At 46.3% G+C, this 23,594-nt stretch overlaps 1 protein-coding gene across 1 annotated transcript in view; it reads right to left on the bottom strand.

Annotated features, from left to right (window-relative positions):
* The window catches only part of BTD (biotinidase), a 54,904-nt gene that overhangs the window by 7,178 nt on the left and 24,132 nt on the right, over nucleotides 1–23,594 (bottom strand). Inside the window, exon 2 of the mRNA XM_051818486.3 lies at nucleotides 707–971. Within this exon, the coding sequence (XP_051674446.3) occupies nucleotides 707–967 (261 nt within the window). The 5' untranslated portion in view covers nucleotides 968–971. The remainder of the gene's footprint in view (nucleotides 1–706; nucleotides 972–23,594) is intronic.

Here is a 23,594-nt window from a genome sequence, read left to right as displayed (position 1 = left end):
CAGGTGGCATCTGGCACGTACATTCCCCTTTCTAGAGCCCCGAGAGGCGCCTCTCCTTCGCCCCACCCTTCCTGGTGCGAGGGGGAAACACAGGCCGGCAGGAAGCCTCCACAAAGGCTGGCCCAGCCTTCCCTGTGTGGGTTGGGGTTGGTTCTGTCCGGGCTGAGGTCGCAGTCTGGCACAGAGGCCAGATCATCTGAAGACAGCACCCGGCAGGCTGGAGGGCGCGTGCTACTTCAGCTCAGCTTTGAGTGCCTCACAGAGCGTGAGAGCTCACAGGGCTCAGTGGTTTGCAGATTTTTCTGTTCCTTGGAATTCCAAGCAGAGCCTTAGAGGCATCCCAAGGCCCAGACCTCATCCCTCCCTGCCCCCAAGACTCTAGGCCATGGGAACCCACACTGGAGCCCAGGCTCCACAAACCTCAAGTGCAGAGGCAGCTCTTGGAGAACCTGCTGCAATGCAAATTCTAATTCAGAGCTATGGAGCTGCGGGTGCTGCTGCCCCACACTCCATCTCAAGACTGGCAAGGCTCAAGCCAGCCAAGCGACTGACTCAACTCAGCTGGGCCGATTTCCAGGAGGGGCCGGAGGGAGCCTGGGGCTATTACTAATACTGGGGCTATTACTAATACTGGGGTATTACAGAGCAACAGCGTGTGTGCTGTGCTGCGAAACAAGCCCAGCTCGTAACCTAGAGCGCCCCTTGCCTTGTGGGCCGCCGTCATCACTTGCTGCTCGTAGATGTCCAGGTTCTGGTTCATCAGCTCCAGGGCCTGCTTGCGACTGGTGAGCGCGAGAGGGTCAGGACTCAGGATGGGTTGGTGCTCGTACACGGCAGCCAGGTAATAGCCAGCCTCGTGGCGGTCAGCCGCGCGGTGCTCCCCGGCGAGGACGCCCCGGGCAGCCACGTAGCAGCCGAGGAGGAAGAGAGCGAGCTGACTGCTGGCTCCGGACATAATGCAGGCCATAAATCTGGAATGTAAAGGGGCAAGGGGAAAACAGCTGAGTAAAGAATTTAACTTTCACAGCTGTGATTCATTCATCCCCGCAATTAAACTCGCCCGCAGCGGCACTGCGGCTCAAAGCACTTGCTTCGTGTTCCTGACAACAGATTCCAGGTTTCTCTCCAAACACGTAGCAAGCTGTGTCTAAAATGGCTCGCCGGGCCCACAGGCTGGTTTTAGAATGTTTCCAAAACAGACCCACTGTTTGCTATGATTTTCAGTGCTCAGCAGGATGGCAGTGCGTCACAACTTGCTTTTCTAGCTGTGCCCTTAAGTTTTAAGCAGCGGCAATTATTCCAATGATTTGACATTAATTCCATGATGTCTCCTGCCCTCTCCACACACAACCCACCGCAGGTCACCCATCTATGCTGGCCATGGCTGTCATGAGCCTAAAAATACAGCTCAGCTCTCCTGGCTGCAAAAACGCAATGGATTAAAATTCTCCGTGCATTCCTTTGGTTAGTTCTGAACATGACGCACGACTTCATTCAGCGCAGCACTCTCTATTTGGTGCTGTGGAACCACTGACTCCTACTTAGTGTCAGCATCTGCACTCTGTTAAGGGACAGGCAAAAAGCAGCCTCCCACTCAAAGCACAGCTTCCCCCACCCCGCCTCACCCTGAGTTTAAGACATCATCCCTCGCTCAACCTTTGTCTCTGTGATGCCAAACCTCTGCCTCAAACGCCTGTCTGTTTAAAAATAAATTCCTCTGTCCCCTTTGTTTTTGGAATGACAGAATGTAATCTAGAAAACACCCGAATTTTCTAGAAAGTAAACCCAGGTTTGTAGCCCTTGCCATGGGTGCCAGGAGGTAAATGATCTTTCTGTCTTCTCCCCTCCCCTCAAGATCAGCCACGTTTATTTGCGACAGTTGTGTGCTTGCGAGTGTTCTACAGTGAATAGTCCAGCTCCGGAAAACGAGCCTGGCCGCCCAGCTGCAGTCGCTTCCCCTCCCCCACCCGCAGCACTCAGCCTGGCCCAGCTGGGCCACCTGCCCTGCTGAGATGTGGGCGTGCCCAACCGCCCAGGCATCTGGATTAAACAAAGACAAATGGTGGCATCACAGTGCGGACCTGAGCAAGGCACCCCGCTGCCCTGTCCCAGTCTCCCCTCCTAACCCCACACATTTCAGCTGGAATTCCCTGGTCTGCAGATCTCACGGGGCTCATTCAGAACCCTTGGCAAATTAAACGCTGAGAACCACAAGCGATCTACCACCCCGACCCTGCCCATCTTAAACGGTTAGTTCTCTCTCCAGGGAGCACAGGTGCCGCCCAAGTCCCCCTTCCAGGATCTGCTGCCTTCATCTGGGACCCTGTCTACAGCATCTTAGAATGGAAACGGGGCTTTGGGTGAGCTCTTTTATCCGAATTTTGCCTCAAAAGCAGAGCAGGGAACAAGGCTAAATGTCTGCATCTCATCTCTGTTTGCAGAGCCGGGATCACAGGGCTGGGCTGCGGGGAGTCCTTTCAGCTTCCAAGTCACGTTGACAGTGTTTATGTGGAAAGCAGTGGCCTGGCTAAGAAGCGTGGAAACTGAGGCTGAGCAGTCCCTGGTGGGGGCAGGCCAGGAGTTCCTGGAGCAACCGGTGACATCCACAGGGCCCCCTTTCTTAACTGAGAGCCTAGTCCACGGGACATTTGTTTCAGTCCAAGGAACTTGCAATTTAGCAAAGCAAGGGAAGTGCAGAGCCAGCAAGATCGCACTGTTTCTTTCTATTTTGAGAAGACACAATTGACATTCTTTGCACAAAGGTGGCAAGCTTCTGTGTGGTAAGCAGACTCAGCCAGGTAGTCGGGTTTCAGAGAACCACGGGTAAGGAGGTAGAAGAGACAGGAGTAACTGCAATAGAAAACCGTCTGCCCTTCCCAGGAGTGGGGGAAACACAGGAGACCTTTGAATCCGATGTCCAAGTGCTGGTTTTCCCTCTTTATCTGGCACCACAAAAACTGTCGCAGGAGAAACAGAGCCTGGCAGGGGCAAGGACCTGGAAGGGCTCAGCTGGCCGCAGAGGGGCTGCTGACTCTTAAAGGGTCAGCGCTAGAGAGGCCCAGGCACTCCCCGCCATGCTAGCCAGGATTTTCGGATCTGGCTCAGGACAGGATGTGTGGGGGACTGGGGTGCAGGCTCCCTGGGAACAGTGGGCTCTGGAAGTCATGCGGTTCTTGGAAACTCAACAACTGACCCGTCCTGAGAGCTGGTCGGGACCTGACAGTTAAGGAAATGGTGACCGGAGGGCCTGACTGGACGCCCAGTGGGGTGACGAAGTGCTCATCGCCACAGCATCTTCTGCGGCACGAGGCGGGCTGTGGCTCAGGAGGACACCTGCACCACCATTGCCCTGGGCTACACGGTGAACAGAGACCTCACGGGGCCCACGCTCAGCCATAATGGAATATAAGTACCAAGCGAGTGAGCCGGCAGTCGGCGGCAAGGAGAAGTGAACGCAGCCAAGGGGCAGGGGGCAGGGGGCAGGGCAGAGCGTGGCCTCCACCAGCAGGGGAGGGCGCGCCAGGGCACGGGGCCTGGCAGCAGAATCTGAGAGACAAATCACAGGGCCGCCGCTGGCTTCCCAGGTCTCCCTGCCTTCGCCCTTGTCCTCGCCCTCTGGTCTCCTGCAGCAGCCATCGAGGTCCAGGGCGCTCCCCTCAAAACCCTCCAGTGCCTCCCCATTTCCCACAGAGATGCAGCCGGGGTCCTTGCTGGACAGATGCCCAGAGAGAGGCTGGGGGCGGGGGCAGAGGCTGCTGGAGGCAACGACAGGAGCCCTGGCAGCCTGCAGAAGCTGTGCATCTCGCGTCACAGAACTCTTCCGCGCTGTGAGGGAAAGAAAGGGTTAATTGCACAGAAACCCGCTTGGCGGGCGTGTGGCCGCGTGCCAGCCTCTAGGCATTTTTACTTCCCCCCACCTTGCTAATGATTCATCTCCTAGCTGTGCCATTTATTATGTGTCTTTAGCAATAAAATGGAAGGTTATGATTAAGGCATTCTTAATAAGGTAACTTCACAGGCAGGTAGATAGATTTTTAAAAATTATATGTACACCTACTGATCTTTTTAATGAAACAGCTTGTCACTCTTTGTCAGGGAGAATGATGGAGGCAGGAAAAGGTGGCAGAGGAAGAACCCAGCCTGGGGCACCTGCTAAGAATCTAGAAATCAACAAAGTATCCGCTTCTCTGTAGAGATGACAGGATGCCAAGAACATTCTGTAAAGTCCCATGCCAAGAACATTCTGTAAAGTCCTATGTAGTTTGAAATCTAGTTTCATTGGGGCCGGCGTTGTGGCATAGCAGGTAAAGCTGCTACCTGCAGTGCCGGCATCCCATATGGGTGCTGGTTCTAGTCCTGGCTGCTCCACTTCCAATCCAGCTCCCTGCTATGGCCTGGGAAAGCAATGGAAGATGGCCCAAGTGCTTGGGCCCCTGCATCCGCCTGGGAGACCCGGAAGAAGCTCCTGGATCCTGGCTCCTGGCTCCTGGCTCCTGGCTCCTGGCTTCAGATCAGTGCAGCTCTGGCTGTTTCGGTCAATTGGGGACTGAACCAGTGGATGGAAGACTCTCTCTCTCTCTCTCTCTCTCTCTCTGTGTGTGTATACCTCTTTCAAACAAAATAAATAAATCTTAAAAAAAAACTAGTTTCATCAATTTTGTGATTTTCTCCTCCAAAGGAGAATGATGTCCATCCCCCACCTAATTTACATTATCTGAATTTAAAGAAATCATAAAAGAGACCTTTTATTTGTCTTTCCCAGAAAGTCTTTTCATGCCACTTTTTCTCTGGTCCTCCTGCTGCAGCAAGGACCTTAGATCCGTGTTAACCTCTCACCTACATACAGCCAGCAGGCCCCCATTTCTCTGCCCTGCAAATACAGCCCCACCCTGCCTGGACTGCTGGACACACCCTATCAGAAGAGTCCAGCCGTCAGCCTGAGCTCCTCCCAAGCTCTCTCCCCCCAACCCAGCAGCTCAGCCCAAGTCCAGCCCACGCCCCTCCCAGCCCACACTGTGATCTTGCAGGACCTTTAGAACAAGCCCAGGTCTCCCTCTGTCTCGGCAGCCCAGCTTTAGCTCAGACCCCCAGCCCCTTCCCGCACTCTGTACTATATAAACCGCTGCTCTGTAAGGGAGGGGGCTTGCTCTCTGCTGTGTGTTCGCAGGCAACTCTCTGCCCGCATTCACCCGCAGTGAGCCCCTCCCAGGCTTCATTCTTCTGAATACACCAGGTCTGGCTTTGGCTTTGTCTCTGCCTCTTTGCCACTGTCCATCTGGGTGTGCTCGCCATGAACCTGGCGGCGCCTAGACTCAGAACAAGCTCCACAAAGGGGTTAGCCTGGGTCACACTGACCCACCGACAAGAGTTCTGACATCCCAGCTGGAAGGTCGAGCGAAACTCTTCACACTTCCAGACAAAGAGGCTTTTCCCTTAAGTGCCCGGGCATTCTATGTAAAGCGGCGGCGGCTTTTTTTTTTTTTTTTTTTTTTTTCCACTTCGTGTTTCCTTTCCCCTTTGTAAGGGCAGAGAGAGCCCCTGCCACAGGGGACTCTGCAGGCTCCCTACTGCCATCCAGTGGACACAAAGCATCATTAACCCACAGGCAGGATAGGAGCCTGTGTATCACAGACAGTAAATGGGTGGTTCTCCCTCCTTTCTTGCTGCTTTTTGTTTCCAATGCTTTACTGGTCTCATTTATAGTGTGTGTGTGGGGGGGAACCCGGGAAGAATTGATTTTCCAAAATTTGGGTTTCATGAAAATTGTTTTTCCTTCCCCTGCACTCCTACAATGGTTGCATCTCACATACTCACAAGTCTAAATTTCTTGCGGTATCTTATTTTACAGTAGTACCCCCATATAATGTGACTGGGTGTAAAAAGTGAGCCTGCTCACCCACACTGTTACACATGGTGTTCTGCACATCCAGAATGAAGGCTCTCTAAGGATCTACAGCTGGACATCCTGGAGAAACACAACAGGTGTACAGAAAACAGGATGACCCAACAGCACACCTCCAATCACGGTGCAGTGCTCGGAACACAGCGTAAAGGTTCTTTGTCTGGTGGCCATGATGTCTCTAAGGGTGTGTGTGGTGGCTGCAACATCACCCTTGCACTCTTAGCTGCCAGCTCTCAGGAGAGAGGCATGGATGCCCACGAGGTAGAGCTACTGGATCATGGTCCCTCAGTCAGGACGACAATCCTTAATGGGATAGTCTAGAATCGCTGGTATTGAATGAAAGGAACAACCAAAGCACCCAGCACTAGAGATGACTAGAGGTCACCATCTCCCGGGGTGGGGGGAGGCCAGGAAGTGTGTGTCTGGGACAGGCATTGTCAAGATGGCCAAGAGAGAAACAGCAAACAGCAGGCAGTGATCCTTCGAAAACCTGCTGGGGGCGCTCTTGACACACGCACGGCGGGAAGATGTGTTGCCAGCACGCTGCTGGCCTCAGTGGTGCTCAGTGAAAGGGCGGATCACAAACCTGGCGGCCCTTTCTGCATGACCTTGCAGCTGCAGAGAAACGGTCGGCCTTCCAACTCCGTCTCTCTTCCTGGAGCCATGGAGCCTTTCTACTTCCTTCCACTTTGTTAAACCAGAAATTAGTCGCGTGCCTTTTCCCCTCTGGCAAAGGTGCCAGCCTTAGGCACAGCTGGCCCCTGGTTCTAACACGACTCTCAGTGCTCTGTGCATCCACTGGCCACCTTCCCTACGTCCTGGCACACAGACCCAAGCCCTCTGGTGGTGGGAGACGAGGTTGGGCAGGGCGGGCTGCAGTCTCTCCCAGGTTACCTACAGGAACTCCACTCCTTCCTGTTTCTCTCAGCACGAGAGACAAAGCAGAAGGGGCAGAATAGCTCCCTCTGGGGAGGAGGCTGCTCTTACAATACAAAGGGTGTAATCTCCAGAGCCAGGATTTCACTCACATGTGTTCTGTTCAAAAACCCACACTGTTGTCCGGCGCCGCGGCTCACTAGGCTAATCCTCCGCCTTGCGGCGCCGGCACACCGGGTTCTAGCCCGGTCGGGGCTCCGGATTCTGTCCCGGTTGCCCCTCTTCCAGGCCAGCTCTCTGCTGTGGCCCGGGAAGGCAATGGAGGATGGCCCAGGTGCTTGGGCCCTGCACCCCATGGGAGACCAGGAGAAGTACCTGGCTCCTGCCATCAGATCAGGGCGGTGCACCGGCTGCAGCGTGCCGGCCGCGGCGGCCATTGGAGGGTGAACCAACGGCAAAGGAAGACCTTTCTCTCTGTCTCTGTCTCTCTCACTGTCCACTCTACCTGTCAAAAAAAATTTTTTTTTAATTAAATAAATAAATAAAAACCCACACTGTTTTTGCCACCACACTCAAAATAATGGGAGGGAAAGTTGATTTAAATAAGTGATGTTCAGGTGGCTGAATTACAATAACCTTAGGCCATTCACAAAAATAAAGTCCAGATGAGGAGTTTAATACCAAATGTTAGGAAAACTGGCATAAATTAGAATTAGGTATCAGATATTTGCTGAATCAGCTTTCTAAAAACTGAAGCAGTTAAAATAACAGAAAAACAGATTGACCAATTAAAGTTTACATGTAAAATATAAACATCAAGACAATAATTATAAACTGGCAATAAATAAGAACAGATTTGAACAAGAAAACAAATCATAAACAAAAGCTTCGAAAGACTAAATTTATGTACAAAAATAAAAATGAAAACTGGTCCTATTAAAAACACTAAATTTGTAAAAACATTAATGTAAACGAGTAATGTGATAATGAATACATTATCTTACTGGTACAAACAGGTCATGGCCTACTCCTGAGACTTTACCTTAGGAAGTCATTCAAAAGGAGACAAAATGTATTAGATAAAAGTGATGGCAAACTATGACAGTAAAGAAATCCTGGTTCTGATATTTGTTATAAATTTGTTATGTTTTACACAGTGAATTCTATTCCTGTATCTATAAACTGGAAATAAGAATATGTGATGTAAATAGTACTTTGTGTTCAGTGAATTGAAGCTACAGGGCCAAGAACTCAATCTGAGTCTCTCAGGTGGACGACTGGGGCTCACGTTTGTGAGCCATCATCTGCTGCCTCCCAGGGTGAGCATTAGCAAGGGAGTTGGAATGGACAGGCACTGCAATCTGGGATACAGGCATCCCATGCAGTGTCTTAACCACTGTGCCATACGCCCTTCCAAAACAAAGATAAGTGGGGGGGGGGGGGTTGTAGCACAGCAGGTTAAGCTGTGGCCTGCAATGCCGGCATCCCCCAAGCACCAGTTTGAGTGCTGGCTGCTCCACTTCCAATACAGCTCCCTGTTAAGGTGCTTGGGAAAGCAGTAGGAGATGGCCCCAGTACTTGGGTCCCTGCCATTCACAATGGGGGTTCTGGCTTCTGCCTGGCCCAGTCCTGGCCCTTGCAGCCATTTGGGGAGTGAACCAGCAGAAGGAAGGTCTTTCTCTCTCTTTCTTTGTGTGTATGTGTCTCTCGCTCTAACTCGGCCTTTCGAATGAATACATCTTTTTAAAAGATAGTTATGAAGACCCTGATAATGAAATCTGCTTAAGATGTATTAAAGAGGAGGCCGGCACTGTGGCATAGTAGGCTAAGCCTCCACTTGCAGCGCCCATATGGGCGCTAATTTGTGTCCCTGCTGCTCCTCTTCCAATCCAGCTCTCTGCTATGACCTGGGAATGCAGTAGAAGATGGCCCAAGTGCTTGGGCCCCAGCACCCATGTGGGAGACCTGGAAGAGGCACCTGGCTCCTGGCTTCAGATCAGCCTGGCTCTGGCTGTTGTGGCCATCTTGGGAGTGAACCAGCAGATAGGTAGAAGACCGCTCTCTTTCTCTCCCTCTCTCTCTGTAGCTCTACCTCTCTAATAAATAAATAAAATCTTCAAAGATGTATTAAACAAACATAACAGGTGGGGCAGGCTTTTGGTGCAGTGGCTAAGATGCCCCTTGGGATGCCTGCATTCCAAATTGGAGTGGTTGATTTATGAGTTCTGGTTCCACTGCTTCCTGCTAACATGGACCCTGACAATCATGAGAGAGACCCAAATCGAGTTCCAGGCTCTTGTCTCTGACCTGGCAAATGCTGCTGTGGGCACTTGGGATGCCTTTCAAATAAAATAAAAATAACTAAAGCAGAACCAGGCATTGTGGCACAGTGGGTTGAGCCACCACTTGGGATGCCCACTCATATGGGAGTGCCTGGATCTGCGGCCTGCCTCTGCCTCTGATCTAGCTTCTTGCTAACACACCTGGGAGGCAGCAGATGACAGCTTAAGAATCTGAGTCCCTGCTGCCACTCCCGGGGGAGATCTGTTTGGAGTTCTTGGCACCTAGCTTTAGCACATCCTGGCCCTGGTCACTGCAGACATCTGGGGAATGAACCAACGAATGCAGGATTCCTCTCTCTCTCTCTCCTCTCTCTGTCACTCTTTTAAATAAATAAATAAATGATTAAAAAACAAATTTAAAAATATAATTGGAAATTTTCTATATTTACTGTGATAATAGCTAAGTAAAATTTGTGTATGTGAAAACAGGCTGGAAAAGAATGAGTACATAAAAACATGTGAATCAGTTTATGGAAGTTTAAAAGGTTTTCCTAGATGTTACATAGTTCTAATAGTAAGAACCTGAGGAAATGGATAAACAGCTGAGACTTCAGGCTTCTGGTCTGGCACATGAAGAGCTTGGACGTGGCCACTCCGTGGTAACAAGTGAAATCTGAACACACCGAGAGCCAACAGCTCCTCACACCTGCAGAATTGAGATCGCAGGACAAAGCAGCGGCCCCAGACAGGAGAGCACAGAGCTCCACAGTCAACCAGAGCACAAACCTCCCTGGAACCAGTACCTGGACAGGAAAACCTGAACCGTGGCTGACGAACTGCTGGAAGCGCAATGTGGACAAGCCTGTGAGCTAAAGACTCCAGAAGGCCAGTCCCGGACGGCGCACCAACACTGCTGAGTTCCACCTAGAGGAGCCCTCAGGTTCTCACAAGAAGGAGAGGGTTCCCCTCGTGCTGGCAGCAGGAGCAGGGGAGAAGCAGCCCGACCACTCTCTCCTCCAGCAGGCCCGCCCGCCATGAGGACAATTTCGCCAGAGCCAACCTATCGGGCTTTAGCAGAGCCTAACTGACCCAGGGGGAGAGAAGTAGTCTCTCACCCCTCAAGCCCTCCCCACACCCAACTCCAGCCTGTTCCAGCCACTCTCTCCCGCCAGAGGCAGGGGCGGTGGCTAAGAAGCACTTGTGAGGTCCAATCCAAGGGCACAGCTATGCTAAGACTGAGACCTACCCATAGGAATTTCTAGACATGGCAGGGATGTTGGAATCATCAGCTGGCGATCTAAAATAACTGCGGTGGACACGCGAATAAGGCTCTACCGAAGCAAACAGCACACAGGAGATGAGTAATATGAGCAGAGAGATGGGAATTCTAAGAAAGAATACTCGAGGACAATTTTGGAAACCTCCAATATTGAAAAGCAAAGGGGGAAAAAGGAGTAGAAAACATGGAACAGAATAGATCCAAGAACTGGGGCAGCTACGCACCATGAAAACAGACGTAACAGGAACGCCAGGAGAAGGGCGGGTAGGGACAGGAACGCTACTCAAAGCAATCATGATGGAGAGTTTCCCAGGTTGAATCAGCTTGGAGAACTCGGAGCAGGATAAACGCCTAACAAGACATAACAATCCACAGGCAGGAACACCATACTGAGGCTGCAGAGCATCCCAAGAAAGGGAAAATCCCAAAGGAGCCAGAGTGTGGGTGGGCGGGACACCTTCCCTACAGAGGAGTAAGGGGAAGCATCTTATCTGGCTTCTCAGACACACTGTAAACAAGAGGGAGTGGCATGGAATATTTAAAGAGTTGAGAGGAAAAAAGTGCACCAACCTAGAGTTCTATATCCCATAAAATTTATCTTCCGACGTGAAGGAGACGTAAAGGTACTTTCTGGGGCCAGCATTGTGGCTCAGTATGATGCTGGCATTCTGTGTTGGCGCTGGTTCAAGTCCTGGCTGCTCCACTTTCTATCCAGCTCCCTGCTAATACTCCCAGGAAAGAATCAGAAGATGGCCCACGTGCTTGGGCCCTTGCTACCCATATGGGAAATCTGGACAGAGATCCAGGTTCTGGACTTCAGCCTGGCCCTGCCCTGGCCGTTGCGGCCATCTGGGGAGTGAACAAATGGATGGAAGACCTCTCTTCTCTGTCCCCTCTATCTCTGTAACTCTGCCTTTCCAATAAACAAATACATTTAAAAAACAAAAAACCTAAAATGCAAGGAGAAACAGACAAATCTTATCTAGTCGGAGACTTCAATATCCCTCTCTTAGTAATGGACAAAACAAAAGGCAGAAAACCAGTAGGGGCATAAACTCAACACCACCATCAGTCACTTGGATATGATGGACATCTGTAGGCTGCTTCATCCAGCAACTGCACAATATACTTTCTCCTAAAGTTCACCTGGAACATTCATCAAAATAGAGCACACCAGGGGCCACAAAACTCAGCTAAACACATTTATGAGAATGGATGCCATACAATGTCTACCCTAAGGTCACAATGGAATTAAACTAGAAATTAGAAACAGAAAGATAGGGCCAGCATTGTGGCATAGTGGGTAAAGCTGCCACTTGCAGGGCCAGCATCCCATGTGGGCACTGGTTTGAGTCCTAGCTGCTCCACTTCCAATCCAGCTCCCTGCTAATGGCCTGGGAAAGCAGCAGAGGATGGCGCAAGTGTTTGGGCCCCTGCACCCACATGGGAGACCCAGAAGAAGCTCTTTGCTTCAGAATGCCCAGTTCCAGCCACTGGGGCCATTTGGGGAGTGAACTAGCAGATGGAAGATCATCTCTCTCTGTCTCTCCCATTTTCCATAACTCTGCCTTTCAAATAAATAAATAAATCTTAAAAAGAAAAAAAAAACAGATAAAAACAGAAAATCTAAAAACATTTGGAGACTAAATAACAGATGGATCAAAGAGGAAATTTCAAAAGAAACTTTATTTATTTTTAATTGGTTTTAACTGTTTATTTTATTTGAAAGGCAGAGTTAGAGAGAGAGAGAGATCTTCCATCTGCTGGTTTACCCCATATGGGATGCCAGTGTCGCAGGTGGCAGCTTTACCTGCTATGCCACAATGCCGGCCCCAAGAAATTTTAAAAAACAAGATGTAAAATAAGCAATCTAAGTTTCCACTTCAAAAGAAGACAAACAATTCTAAACTAATCAGAAGAAATAATAAAAATTAGTATAGAAATCAATGAAAGTTAAAATAGGAAATCAATAGAGAAAACCAATGAAATAAAAAGTAAGTTCTTCAAAAAAGATCAATAAAACCAGTAAGTTTCTAATCAAGCTAAGAGAAAAAAAAGAAGACAGAAATTGTTGATATGAGAAATGAAAGAGAACATAACTTCAGATTCCACGGATATTAAAAAGATAAGAAAGTGGGGCCATGTTTGATACGGTGGTTAAGTTGTTGCTTGGCATCTACAAATGTCATATCAGAGTGCCCTGGTTTGAATCTCCAATACTCCACTTTTGATCCAGCTTCTTGCTATTGCACACCCTTGGAGGCAACAGATGCTGTCTCATGAGCTTGGGGAGACTGGGATGGAGTTTCTGGCTCCTTGCTTTAGCTTGGTCCAGCCCTGGTTGTTGGAGAATGAACCAATGGATGGAAGATCGCTCCCTGTCTCTTTCAAATGAAGTGAAACTAAATTTATACAAGTGAAGCTGGATATCTTTTCCTTGATTACTGGTTATAGCCCTGATCTATTTTCCTTCTAGAATCTGGTTTTTTACTTTTTTTTGTTTAACTCTTTATCTAGTACAGCCATTAAGCCTTAGACTATAATTTTAAAATGTTATCTCAAAAAAATTAAGGTAAAAAGAAAATAAATGCAACATTTGTAAAAAGACAATAATGCACTATTATGAACAATTTTATGCATACAAATTTAATAACCTAGATGAAATTGACCAATTCCTGGAAAGACACAATCTGCTAAATTCACCAAGAAGAAGCAATCTGAATGTTATTAAAGAAATCAAAACTATAATTCATAAACTTACAAAATAGAAAGCAGTTCCAAGATGGCAGAGTAGGGAGCTTACTGCTCTAGTCCAGAAGATAGTTCTTAAAAAATGGAGAGAGTATAGTCTCAGGGAAGAGTTAGGGAGAAAAAGGCAGAGGAAATGTTACCAAAATTAGAGGGACACAGTGGACCTACATGGAGGGCGTGGACGCCCACATCTTGGGACTCCAGCAGCTGAGAGCCTCCACACCAGCATTGGAGAGTGAGGGGAGACCAGACCGCAGCGGCCCAAGCCACTGGTGATAAAGCTGCAGGAAGAGCCTAGAGGGAACCCGGCTTGGGGCCCTGTGGGAGATAGTGTACCTGCCAAACTAGAGGAGAAAAAAAAAAAAAAAAGATGGACACGTTTCTTTCTCATCTATCACTTTACAATGGCGTCCTGTAACAAGCCAATAGACTGGGCACCATTTTGGGTATATGTAACAGCTGCACCAGCTTGTGTCTGTGCCCAGCAACCAGCCAAGTAGAGACTCCCAACTCTGGTTGAGAGAACTAACAGGGGGCTAGGAGCTTGTGACTGTGAGAGGCTTCTGTACTGGGACTCTGAAAAAAAAAAAACAGGGTATGTGGGAAAACCCATGATATGGCTGGGAATGAAGCTGGAAATCAGCAACTCAGGAATCTCTAAAACATATGCAAACACATGGAGACTGAACAACATGCTCCTGAATGAATGGTGGGTCATAGAATAAATCAAAGGGGAAATCAAGAACTTTATGGAAGCAAATGAAAATAACAACACAACATATCAAAACTTATGGGATAGAGCAAAAGCAATGTTAGGAGGAAAGTTTATAGTGATTGGTGCCTACATCAAGAAATTAGAAAGTCACCAAATAAATGAACAATCAATGCATCTCAAGGATCTAGAAAAACAACAGCTAACCAAAACCAAAACTAGTAGCAGAAAAGAAATAATTAAAATTAAGAGAAATCAACAAAATTGAATCAAAAAGAAAATAAAAAAGATCAGCATAACAAAGAGCTGGTTTTTTTGAAAAAAATTTTAAAAAATTGACACACCATTGGCCCAACTAACCAAAAAAAGGAGAGCTTAAAAAGGAAATGTAACAACAGACACCACAGAAGTAAAATGAATCATCAGAAGTTACTACAAAGAGCTGTATGCCAACAAACTGGGAAACCTAGAAGAAATGGAGATTCATGGACACATACAACCTACCTAAATTGAGCCATGAAGACATAGAAAACCTAAACAGACCCATAACTGAGACAGAAACTGAATCAGTAATAAAGGCCCTCCCAACAAAGAAAAGCCCAGGAATGGATGGCTTCACTGTTGAATTCTACCAGACATTTAAAGAACTCCAATACTTCTCAAACTATTCAAAACAGTTGAAAGAGAGGGAGTCCTCCCAAATTCTTTCTATGAAGCTAGCATCACATTAATTCCTAAACCTGAAAAAGATCCAACAGAGAAAGAGAATTACAGACCATTTTCCCTGGTGAACATAGTTGCAAAAAATCCTCAACAAAATTCTAGCCAACAAAATCCAACAACACATCAGAAAGATCATCTACCCAGACCAAGTGGGATTTATCACTGGTATGCAGGGATGGTTCAATGTGTGCAAATCAATCAATGTGTTACACTGCATTAACAAACTGCAGAAGAAAAACCATATGATTATCTCAATAAATGCAGAAAAAGCATTCGATAAAATACAACACTCTTTCATGATGAAAACTCTAAGCAAATTGGGTATAGAAGGAACATTCCTCAACACAATCATGGAAATTTATGACAAACCCACAGCCAGCATCATATTGAATGGGGAAAAGTTGGAAGCATTCCCACTGAGATCTGGTACCAGTTAGGGATGCCCACTCTCACAACTGCTATTCAATACAGTCCTGGAAGTTTTAGCCAGAGCCATGAGGCAAGAAAAAGAAATCAAAGGGATACAAATTGGGAAGGAGGAAGTCAAACTATCCTTATTTGCACAAGACATGATTCTATATATAGGGGATCCAAAAGACTCCACTAAGACTACTGGAACTCATAAAAGAGTTTGGTAAAGAAGAAGGGTATAAAATCAATACAAAAAAAAAAAATCAACATCCTTTGTATACACAGATGTCGCTCCCCCTCTTCGTGGAGGAACGACACTAAGCCCTGCCTAGGCTTCATATCCGAGTCACGGCACCATTATGTCACTCCCCGTCTTCGTGGAGGAACGACACAGGACCCTGTGCTGTTCTTTCGTCTGCTCGGCCCTCCCCAGGTTTGCTGCTGGTTCTTCCCGGGTTGGCTACCGACCCTTCCACCTCCGTGGAAGGGCGGTTCCCCCTGCCACATTCCCCACTTCCGCGGGGGAGCGGCACACCGCTGGCCAGCTCTCTCGGGGGCTGCACAGGTGTTCCTTCAGATGTTCCCCTTAGATGTTCCTGGTGCATGTTGTCTCTCTCCTCCTTTATAGTCCTCTTCCACCAATCCCAACTCTGCTACCCACACGCTGAGTACGCTGCTCTCCTCCAATCAGGAGCAGGTCCTGCTGTTTATTGGTTGAACTGGAGGCAGCTGTGTAGAAGCTGTTTCCTCCTCTCCCAGTGCCATATTGTGGGAGAGCAGATGCATAGAATAAGTCTTAATTCCAGTAACTTAGTCTAGTCCGAGTTGCTCCCCACACACAGACAATGCCACGGCTGAGAAAGAACTTCTAAGATCAATTCCATTCACAATGGCTACAAAAAAAATCAAATACCTTGGAACAAATTTAACCAAGGATGTCAAAGAATTATAAAAAATTAAAGAAAGAAATAGAAGATACAAAAAAATGGAAAAATCTTCCATGTTCATGGATTAGAAGAATAAGTATCATCAAAATGTCCATTCTTCTGAAAGCAATTTACAGATTTAATGTTATACCAATCAAAATACCAAGGACATTCTTCTCATGTCTAGAAAAAATGATGCTGAAATTCATATGGAAGCACAGGAGACCTCAAATAGCTAAAGCAATCTTATACAACAAAAACAAAGATGGCACATCACAATACCAGACTTCAAGACATACTACAAGGCAGTTATAGTCAAAACAGCCTGGTACTGGTACGAAAATAGATGAACAGACTAATGGAACAGAATAGAAACACCAGAAATCAATCCAAACACCTACAGCTAACTTATTATTTGATCAAGGAGCTAAAACAAATTCCTGGAGCAAGGACAGTCTCTTCAACAAATGGTGCTGGGAAAACTGGATTTCCACATGCAGAAGTATGAAGCAAGACCCCTACCTTATACCTTACACAAAAATTCACTCAAAATGGATTAAAGATCTAAATCTACAATCAAATACCATCAAATTATTAGAAAACATTGGGGAACCCTGCAAGACATTGGCACAGATGAAGAGTTCTTGGCAAAACCCCAGAGGCACAGGCAGTAAAAGCCAAAATTAACCATTGGGATTACATCAAATTGAGAAGTTTCTGTACAGCAAAAGAAACACAAAAGTGAAGAGGCAACCAACAGAATGGGAGAAATTATTTTCAAACTATGCAACTGATAAAGGATTAATAACCAGAATATATAAAGAGATAAAGAAACTCAACAACAACAACAAAAATAACCCACTTAAGAAATGGGCCAAGGACTTAAACGGGCATTTTTCCAAAGAGGAAATCCAAATGGCCAACAGACACATGAAAATGTTCAGGACCACTAGCTTGTCAGGGAAATGCAAATCAAAACCACAATGAGGGCCGGCGCCGCGGCTCACTAGGCTAATCCTCCGCCTAGCGGCGCCGGCACACCGGGTTCTAGTCCCGGTCAGGGCGCCGGATTCTGTCCCGGTTGCCCCTCTTCCAGGCCAGCCCTCTGCTGTGGCCAGGGAGTGCAGTGGAGGATGGCCCAAGTGCTTGGGCTCTGCACCCCATGGGAGACCAGGAAAAGCACCTGGCTCCTGGCTCCTGCCATCGGATCAGCGCGGTGCGCCGGCCGCAGCGCGCTGGCCGCGGCGGCCATTGGAGGGTGAACCAACGGCAAAGGAAGACCTTTCTCTCTTTCTCTCTCTCTCTCACTGTCCACTCTGCCTGTCAAAAAAAAAAAAAAAAAAAAAACCACAATGAGGTTTCAACTTACCCCAGTTAGAATGGCTTTCATACAGAAATCAACAAACAACAAATGCTGGCGAGGATGTGGGGAAAAAGGTTCCCTATTCCACTGTTGGTGGGAATACAAACTGGTAAAACCAATATGGAAAACTGGCGATACCTCAGAAATCTGAATATAGTCCTACCATACAACCCAGCTATCCCACTCCTTGGAATTTACCCAAGGGAAATGATATCATCAAATAAAAGAGTCATCTGCACCTCCATGTTTACTGCAGCTCAATTCACAATAGCTAAGACATGGAATCAATCTACATGCCCTGTCAATAGAAGACTGGATAAAGAAATTATGGGATATGTACTCTATGGAATACTACACAGCAGTTAAAAAAAAAACTAAATTCAGTCATTTACAACAAAATGGATGAATCTGGAAAACATCATACTTAGTGAAATAAGCTAGTCCCAAATAAACAAATCCCCTATGTTCTCCCTGATCTTTGACAACTAACAGAGCATCTAAAAGGAAACCTGTAGAAGTGAAAACAATACTATGAGAAGCAATGACTTGAACAGCCCTTGTCTTGACTGTCAAGAAACAGTTCATTATTTTATTTTATTTTCTACTTAGTACCACTGGTTGAACTCTTTACTTAACATAGAATTAATTATAGGTGTATAAAGTCAGTTGAAAATAGATCCCAGTAAAAAATAAGAGCGGGAATAAGAGAGGGAGGAGCTGTACAGTTTGCCACACATTCCCACAGACTTATCCCTAAGGATAAAGCTAAAAACTTTCCATGGGACTCTAAATCCCTTAAGCTGGGTAGTACTAATGCCATCTTACATGTTAAAGTGATGATATTAAGTGTGTAATCGATCATATAGATAGGACTAAGTATCAAAGGGGTCATATAAATAAGACCAAGTGTTTGGTAATAATAATAGATAGAATTAAAAAGGAGAGAATGTTCCAACATGGGAAGCAGTCCACACAGCAGATTCATAGAATGACAAATGCCATAAACAGCACTCTGACCTCAGAATCAGCCCTTAAGGCATTTGGATCTGGCTAAAAAGCCCATGAGAGCATTTCAGGCATGGAAAGCCAAGACACTGTGGCAAAAAATGTTCTATATGAAGGAGCTCTGTGATTGAGACCCCAGTGGAAAGAAGGGGCCATCGAATAAGGAGGTACTTTTCTCTGAAGGGAGGAGAGAACTTCCACTTTGCTTATGGCCCTGTCTAAATACTGATGGAGTTTGTGGACTCAAAAGGTTTCGATTGCCTTGGCAGCTCATGGTAAAAGCCTCGGGTGATCATTGACATCATAAATAAGAGTCAATTGTTAAATCAACAACAGGAGTCGCTGTGCACTTACTCCCCATGTAGGACCTCTGTCCTTAATGAGGTATACTATGAGAATTAACTATAAAGCTTGTTTTCAAACAGTATTTCATACTGTGGGGGGGGGGTTGGGGGGTGCAAACGGTGGGAATCTTTACTTAGTATAGAGTTGGTCTTCTGCATATAAAGTTAATTAAAAATGAATCTTAATGAAGAATGGGATGGGAGAGGGAGTAGGAGGTGGGATGGGAGGGTGGGTACAGGAGGAAGAATTGCTATATTCCTAAAGCTGTACCTATGAAAATTGTATTCACTACATAAACGCTTTCTTTTTTTTAAATTTAGAAGCATTTATTAGAATCAAGGACCTCCAGCCAGAGCGGCATGGATGGGGGCTTCCAAGAGAGGAAAACCCAAAGGGGACTGGTGGCAGTTGGCTTTAAGTACAATTTCGAAGGAAACAAAACTTGACAATTAGATTGGCATCCAGTTACCAGGTGGGGACAAAACCATCAAAAGACATCATTTACAATTCTCCATCATGTCTGGCCTGCTAAGGGTGGGGTAGAGAACTTGTTTTCACAATAAGCTGTGAGCTCTGGAGGAGCTTCCTTGCTATTCTCATGGAAGGAGGGCAGCCTGTTTATTCTTGCTAAAAGTGATGTCTTGGGGAAGGAAGCCAACATTTTACATGCCAAATTCCGCTGGGATCCCTGACTATCTATTAAAACATCTGACTGCTCACATTCCCTCCTCCTGGAGATGGAAGCCCTAACATCTGTTGGGGGAACTGGGCGATGATCGATGATCACTCTGGCTGCTTCATGCAGAAAAGGGGCATCTTTGGGAAGGGGAGTCAAGACAGGGTTGCAGGAGGGGCGGGGGTGGCTTCTCAGCAGGAGGTGGCTTCTCCAGGGGGATGCAGTGCCAGCTTGCAGAAACTGCTTCCATCAGAGGTTTCACGTGCATGGCCACCTAGAATTTTACGTTTTTAAGTCCAGAGAAAACAAATCTATTTTTTTTAAAGTTTTTTTTTGACAGACAGAGTTAGACAGTGAGAGAGAGAGACAGAGAAAGGTCTTCCTTCCGTTGGTTCACCCCTCAAATGGCCGCTATGGCCGGCACACTGCGCCGATCCGAAGCCAGGAGCCAGGTGCTTCTCCTGGTCTCCCATGCGGGTGCAGGGCCCAAGGACTTGGACCATCCTCCACTGCCTTCCCGGCCACAGCAGAGAGCTGGAGTGGAAGAGGAGCAACTGAGACAGAACCAGCTCCCCAACAGGGACTAGAACCTGGAGTGCCGGCACCGCAGGTGGAGGATTAGCCTAGTGAGCCGCGGCGCCAGCCGAGAAAACGAATCTAACAAGCAGTTTAAACTCACGGGATCTAAAATCACAGGATCTAAAACCGAGGACAGAGTCATTACTAGAGACCCTAAGAAAAGTGTCTAAACCATGAGCAAGTTTTTTCATTGAGAGGCAAATACAAACTGACAGAAAGGGCTTGAAAGTAATCAGGTGGGTTCAAGGCCTTGTCAGTTATGAGGCTCAGACCTATCTATATCTCTTCACATGGGGTACATAATAAAGGAGGTATCCTATGGACTTCCGTTACCTAGCTGGCCTGGGAGGAGATTGCCTTGAAGAGAAGGTAGGTGGCATACCTAAAAGAAAAACATTTATTCGTTAATATACAGCTGCCTGCAATGTTGTTGACCTTACTTAGCCATCCCCTCGACAGCAGTGGTTACTGTGGAAGCTGGGCTGAGTGAAGGGCTTTTCAGCTTAGAGCAAACAAGGGCTGTGGCTTTGACCTGGAGCCCTTAGACTGCAGGGCAGGTCCATTCCCAGTGACCAACTCTTGGCTCGCAGAGCCACCAGGGCTCTTCATAAGCTTACTTCTGCTGAAGAGCTGGATTTCTACATCGAAAATGCAGTCCAATGCAGTGGACTGGCCTGTTGGGTCTCTTTGATGGCAGATCACTGTGTAAAGCCGCCATTAACTGACCTGAAATCTATCTTTACATTGCTTCTGCAGCCTAGCTGCCTCTTCCTCTTGGTTTCTATTAAGCAGACCAGAGGAAACCTTTAAAAGAATACAAGTCAAGGGGGTGCTCCTACCCTAATCTTTGGTGGCCTAAACTAGAAATTTGAAGTCACAGGCATGTTTGGATAGTGGTTCTTCTTTGAGGTAGACAATGCCCATGAGGAAAGCTATTCCAAAAATGATGACCACGTTATTTATTAAATTTTAAGTCATTAGTAAAACTCTCTCCCTTTGTTTGGTTAAATAAAAGGGAGGTAGGGGCCAGTGCTGTGGCGCAGTGGGCTAAAAGCCCTGCCTGAAGCGTCAGCATCCCATGTGGGCGCCGGTTCTAGTCCCGGCTGCTCTTCTGATCTAGCTCTCCGTCATGGCCTGGGAAAGGCAGTAGGAGATGGCCCAAGTGCTTGGGCTCCTGCACCTACGTGGGAGACTCAGAAGAAGCTCCTGGCTCCTGGCTTTGGATCTGCGCAGCTCTGGCTGTTGCAGCCATCTGGGGAGTGAACCAGTGGATAGAAGACCTCTCTTTCTGTCTCTACCTCTCTCTCTAACTCTGTCTTTCAAGTAAATAAAATAGATCTTTTTAAAAGGGGGGGAGAGGTTGCCTGTTTACTTTGCCATGGGCAAAGTAAATCTAGCTGTGGAATCATAATTTAAGCTCTCATTTTGGCTATGCTATTATTACAGAAAATTATTATAGAAAAATGTTAGAACTCTAGAGAGTTCTTCAGAATAGAATTAGCTTCCTATCTTGAAGAGAATAGAGAAATGAAGGAAAAAGTTAGGCTTCCCAGATCGCTTACTGACAATAACAATATCAAATGAAAACCAGCAAACAATTTTAACTGTTAAGTAACAACTTATGAAAACATTAACCTGATGGTCCAATGCCTTCCATAAATTTCAAGATAATAGTGTACATATTTGGAAACATTGCTTAAATATCTAACACAAATGCAACTTGTTTGACAGCAAACCCGTTAACAAATTTGTAACATCTGGTACAGAAATTTAGGTCACATGAACCAAAAAGGTATCTTTGATTAACTTAGCAGTTTGGGTTTATGAGTGACATTTTATCTATAAGCCAATTAAAACAGAACTCTTAATAAATTTTCCCGTGGTGCACACGTGCAACATAACATACAAGATAGAACGATAGAGCAGCTTCAGTAACAGTTTTCTAAAATCTTTAGCTGCTTTTTAAATTATTATTATTACCATCATCCAATTAGAATTACTTTCTGCTCTTAGTAACCTGAGTTAACCATACTTTTTAAGTTTGAACCTGTAGCACACTATTGGTTTTATCTGTTTACAGAACTGTCCCAGAGTATTGAACACAATAGAGGTCAGGGAAAAGAGGTCCTTTGGAATCTGAAAGGACACGTTTAAACACAGACCCAACAATGTTTTAACTTCATGAGCAGCAGCTCTGATTTTTAAGGTTTGGAGAATACAAAACTGTAGATGACAAAGGCCATGTTTAAAATTATAAACTCATTAACCAACAAGAATAGGTATTTGCTTATTCCACACAGCATTTTTGAAAGCACCTGTAGGATTTTATCAAACATTTAACCTTTTTAGGCCTCTAGGCCTTTTTCGTTAAGATAATCATCATGTCTGATAACAATACAAGATCATTAGAATTTTGGACATTTGTATCAATAGCATTTTACATTATCATAATAAAATTTAGCACTGCTTCACATCTTGACAGTACCTTTAATATAATCCAAATAGCCGTATTTGTTAAGGCTTAAAATACCTGGTTGAAATAGGATCCCTTTACATCATGACATAATACGGACCAAATTTGACCATCGATACAAAATGATTACTCAAATGCTTTAAAATAAGCACATATTTAAACAACCTATACTCTCATTAAAAATAAAAAAAAACTCAGTTGTTTTTAAACAATTAGAATTTCACAGAGATATTAAGAGAACACAGTAGATAACTTCAACAGAACACAAAACTTGTCTATGGTCATCCCAAGAATTATAAATAAAACTTAAATTAGTTAGCACATGGAATTATCCCATAACTTGGAACAATTTTAACAGAGACAGAAACTAGGGAAGAGAAAATAGCTTACTGGAGCTAATTAGAAAACTGACAGAGTCACCAATTAAATAAAACTATTAAAAGGAGATGCTGCAGATTTTTTCAAAAAAACAGATTTTTAACACTATTTCAGAATATTTACTCAAAACAAGTTTGGCAAGTTACAAAGCAACATTTTTAAAGGCAGTGATCTTCCTAGATTCAAAAGAGAAATTTCTTTAAAACCGATGTTCAGTTACAGTTGAATCAAATTCTATTTACCAAAGATATCATTTTAGATTCTAATTGAATTTGAGACTACTTTTCCTTTTACTCTAAGAAAAAAACACCTTAAGCCATGGATGCTTATCCGCAGTCAGCTACTGGGGACTGCTTCTGGAACCAAAGGTTTAGCAGCTGCGAGATGGGTCTCAGGGGTTACTGTAGACTAGGGACCCACATGCCAGGGACAGGAAGTCCACGGGAGATTGCTCACCATTGTTATTTTTTTTTTTAATGAGAGAGAACATCCACCAGAGCAGGTGGGCACCCCTCCAGAGATTCCTAAGGAGAAACTGGTAGGTGATTTCAGAGAGGGCGGGGTAGACAGAGGAAAACTGGAAGCCCTGTAAAGAGACAATAACCTAGGCCGGCGCCAGGCTCACTAGGCTAATCCTCCGCCTTGCGGCACCGGCACACCAGGTTCTAGTCCCGGTCGGGGAGCCGGATTCTGTCCCGGTTGCCGCTCTTCCAGGCCAGCTCTCTGCTGTGGCCAGGGAGTGCAATGGAGGATGGCCCAAGTGCTTGGGCCCTGCACCCCATGGGAGACCAGGAGAAGTACCTGGCTCCTGCCATTGGACCAGCACGGTGCGCCAGCTGCAGCGCGCCGGCGGCGGCGGCCATTGGAGGGTGAACCAACGGCAAAGGAAGACCTTTCTTTCTGTCTCTCTCTC

This window comes from Oryctolagus cuniculus, chromosome 4 (genome assembly GCF_051225735.1).
Source record: "Oryctolagus cuniculus isolate XC-2025 breed Fujian yellow rabbit chromosome 4, ASM5122573v1, whole genome shotgun sequence".
Taxonomy (NCBI): Eukaryota; Metazoa; Chordata; class Mammalia; order Lagomorpha; family Leporidae; genus Oryctolagus; species Oryctolagus cuniculus.
Note: the sequence above shows the minus strand (reverse complement) of the source record. Positions and strands in the feature narration are given on the sequence as shown.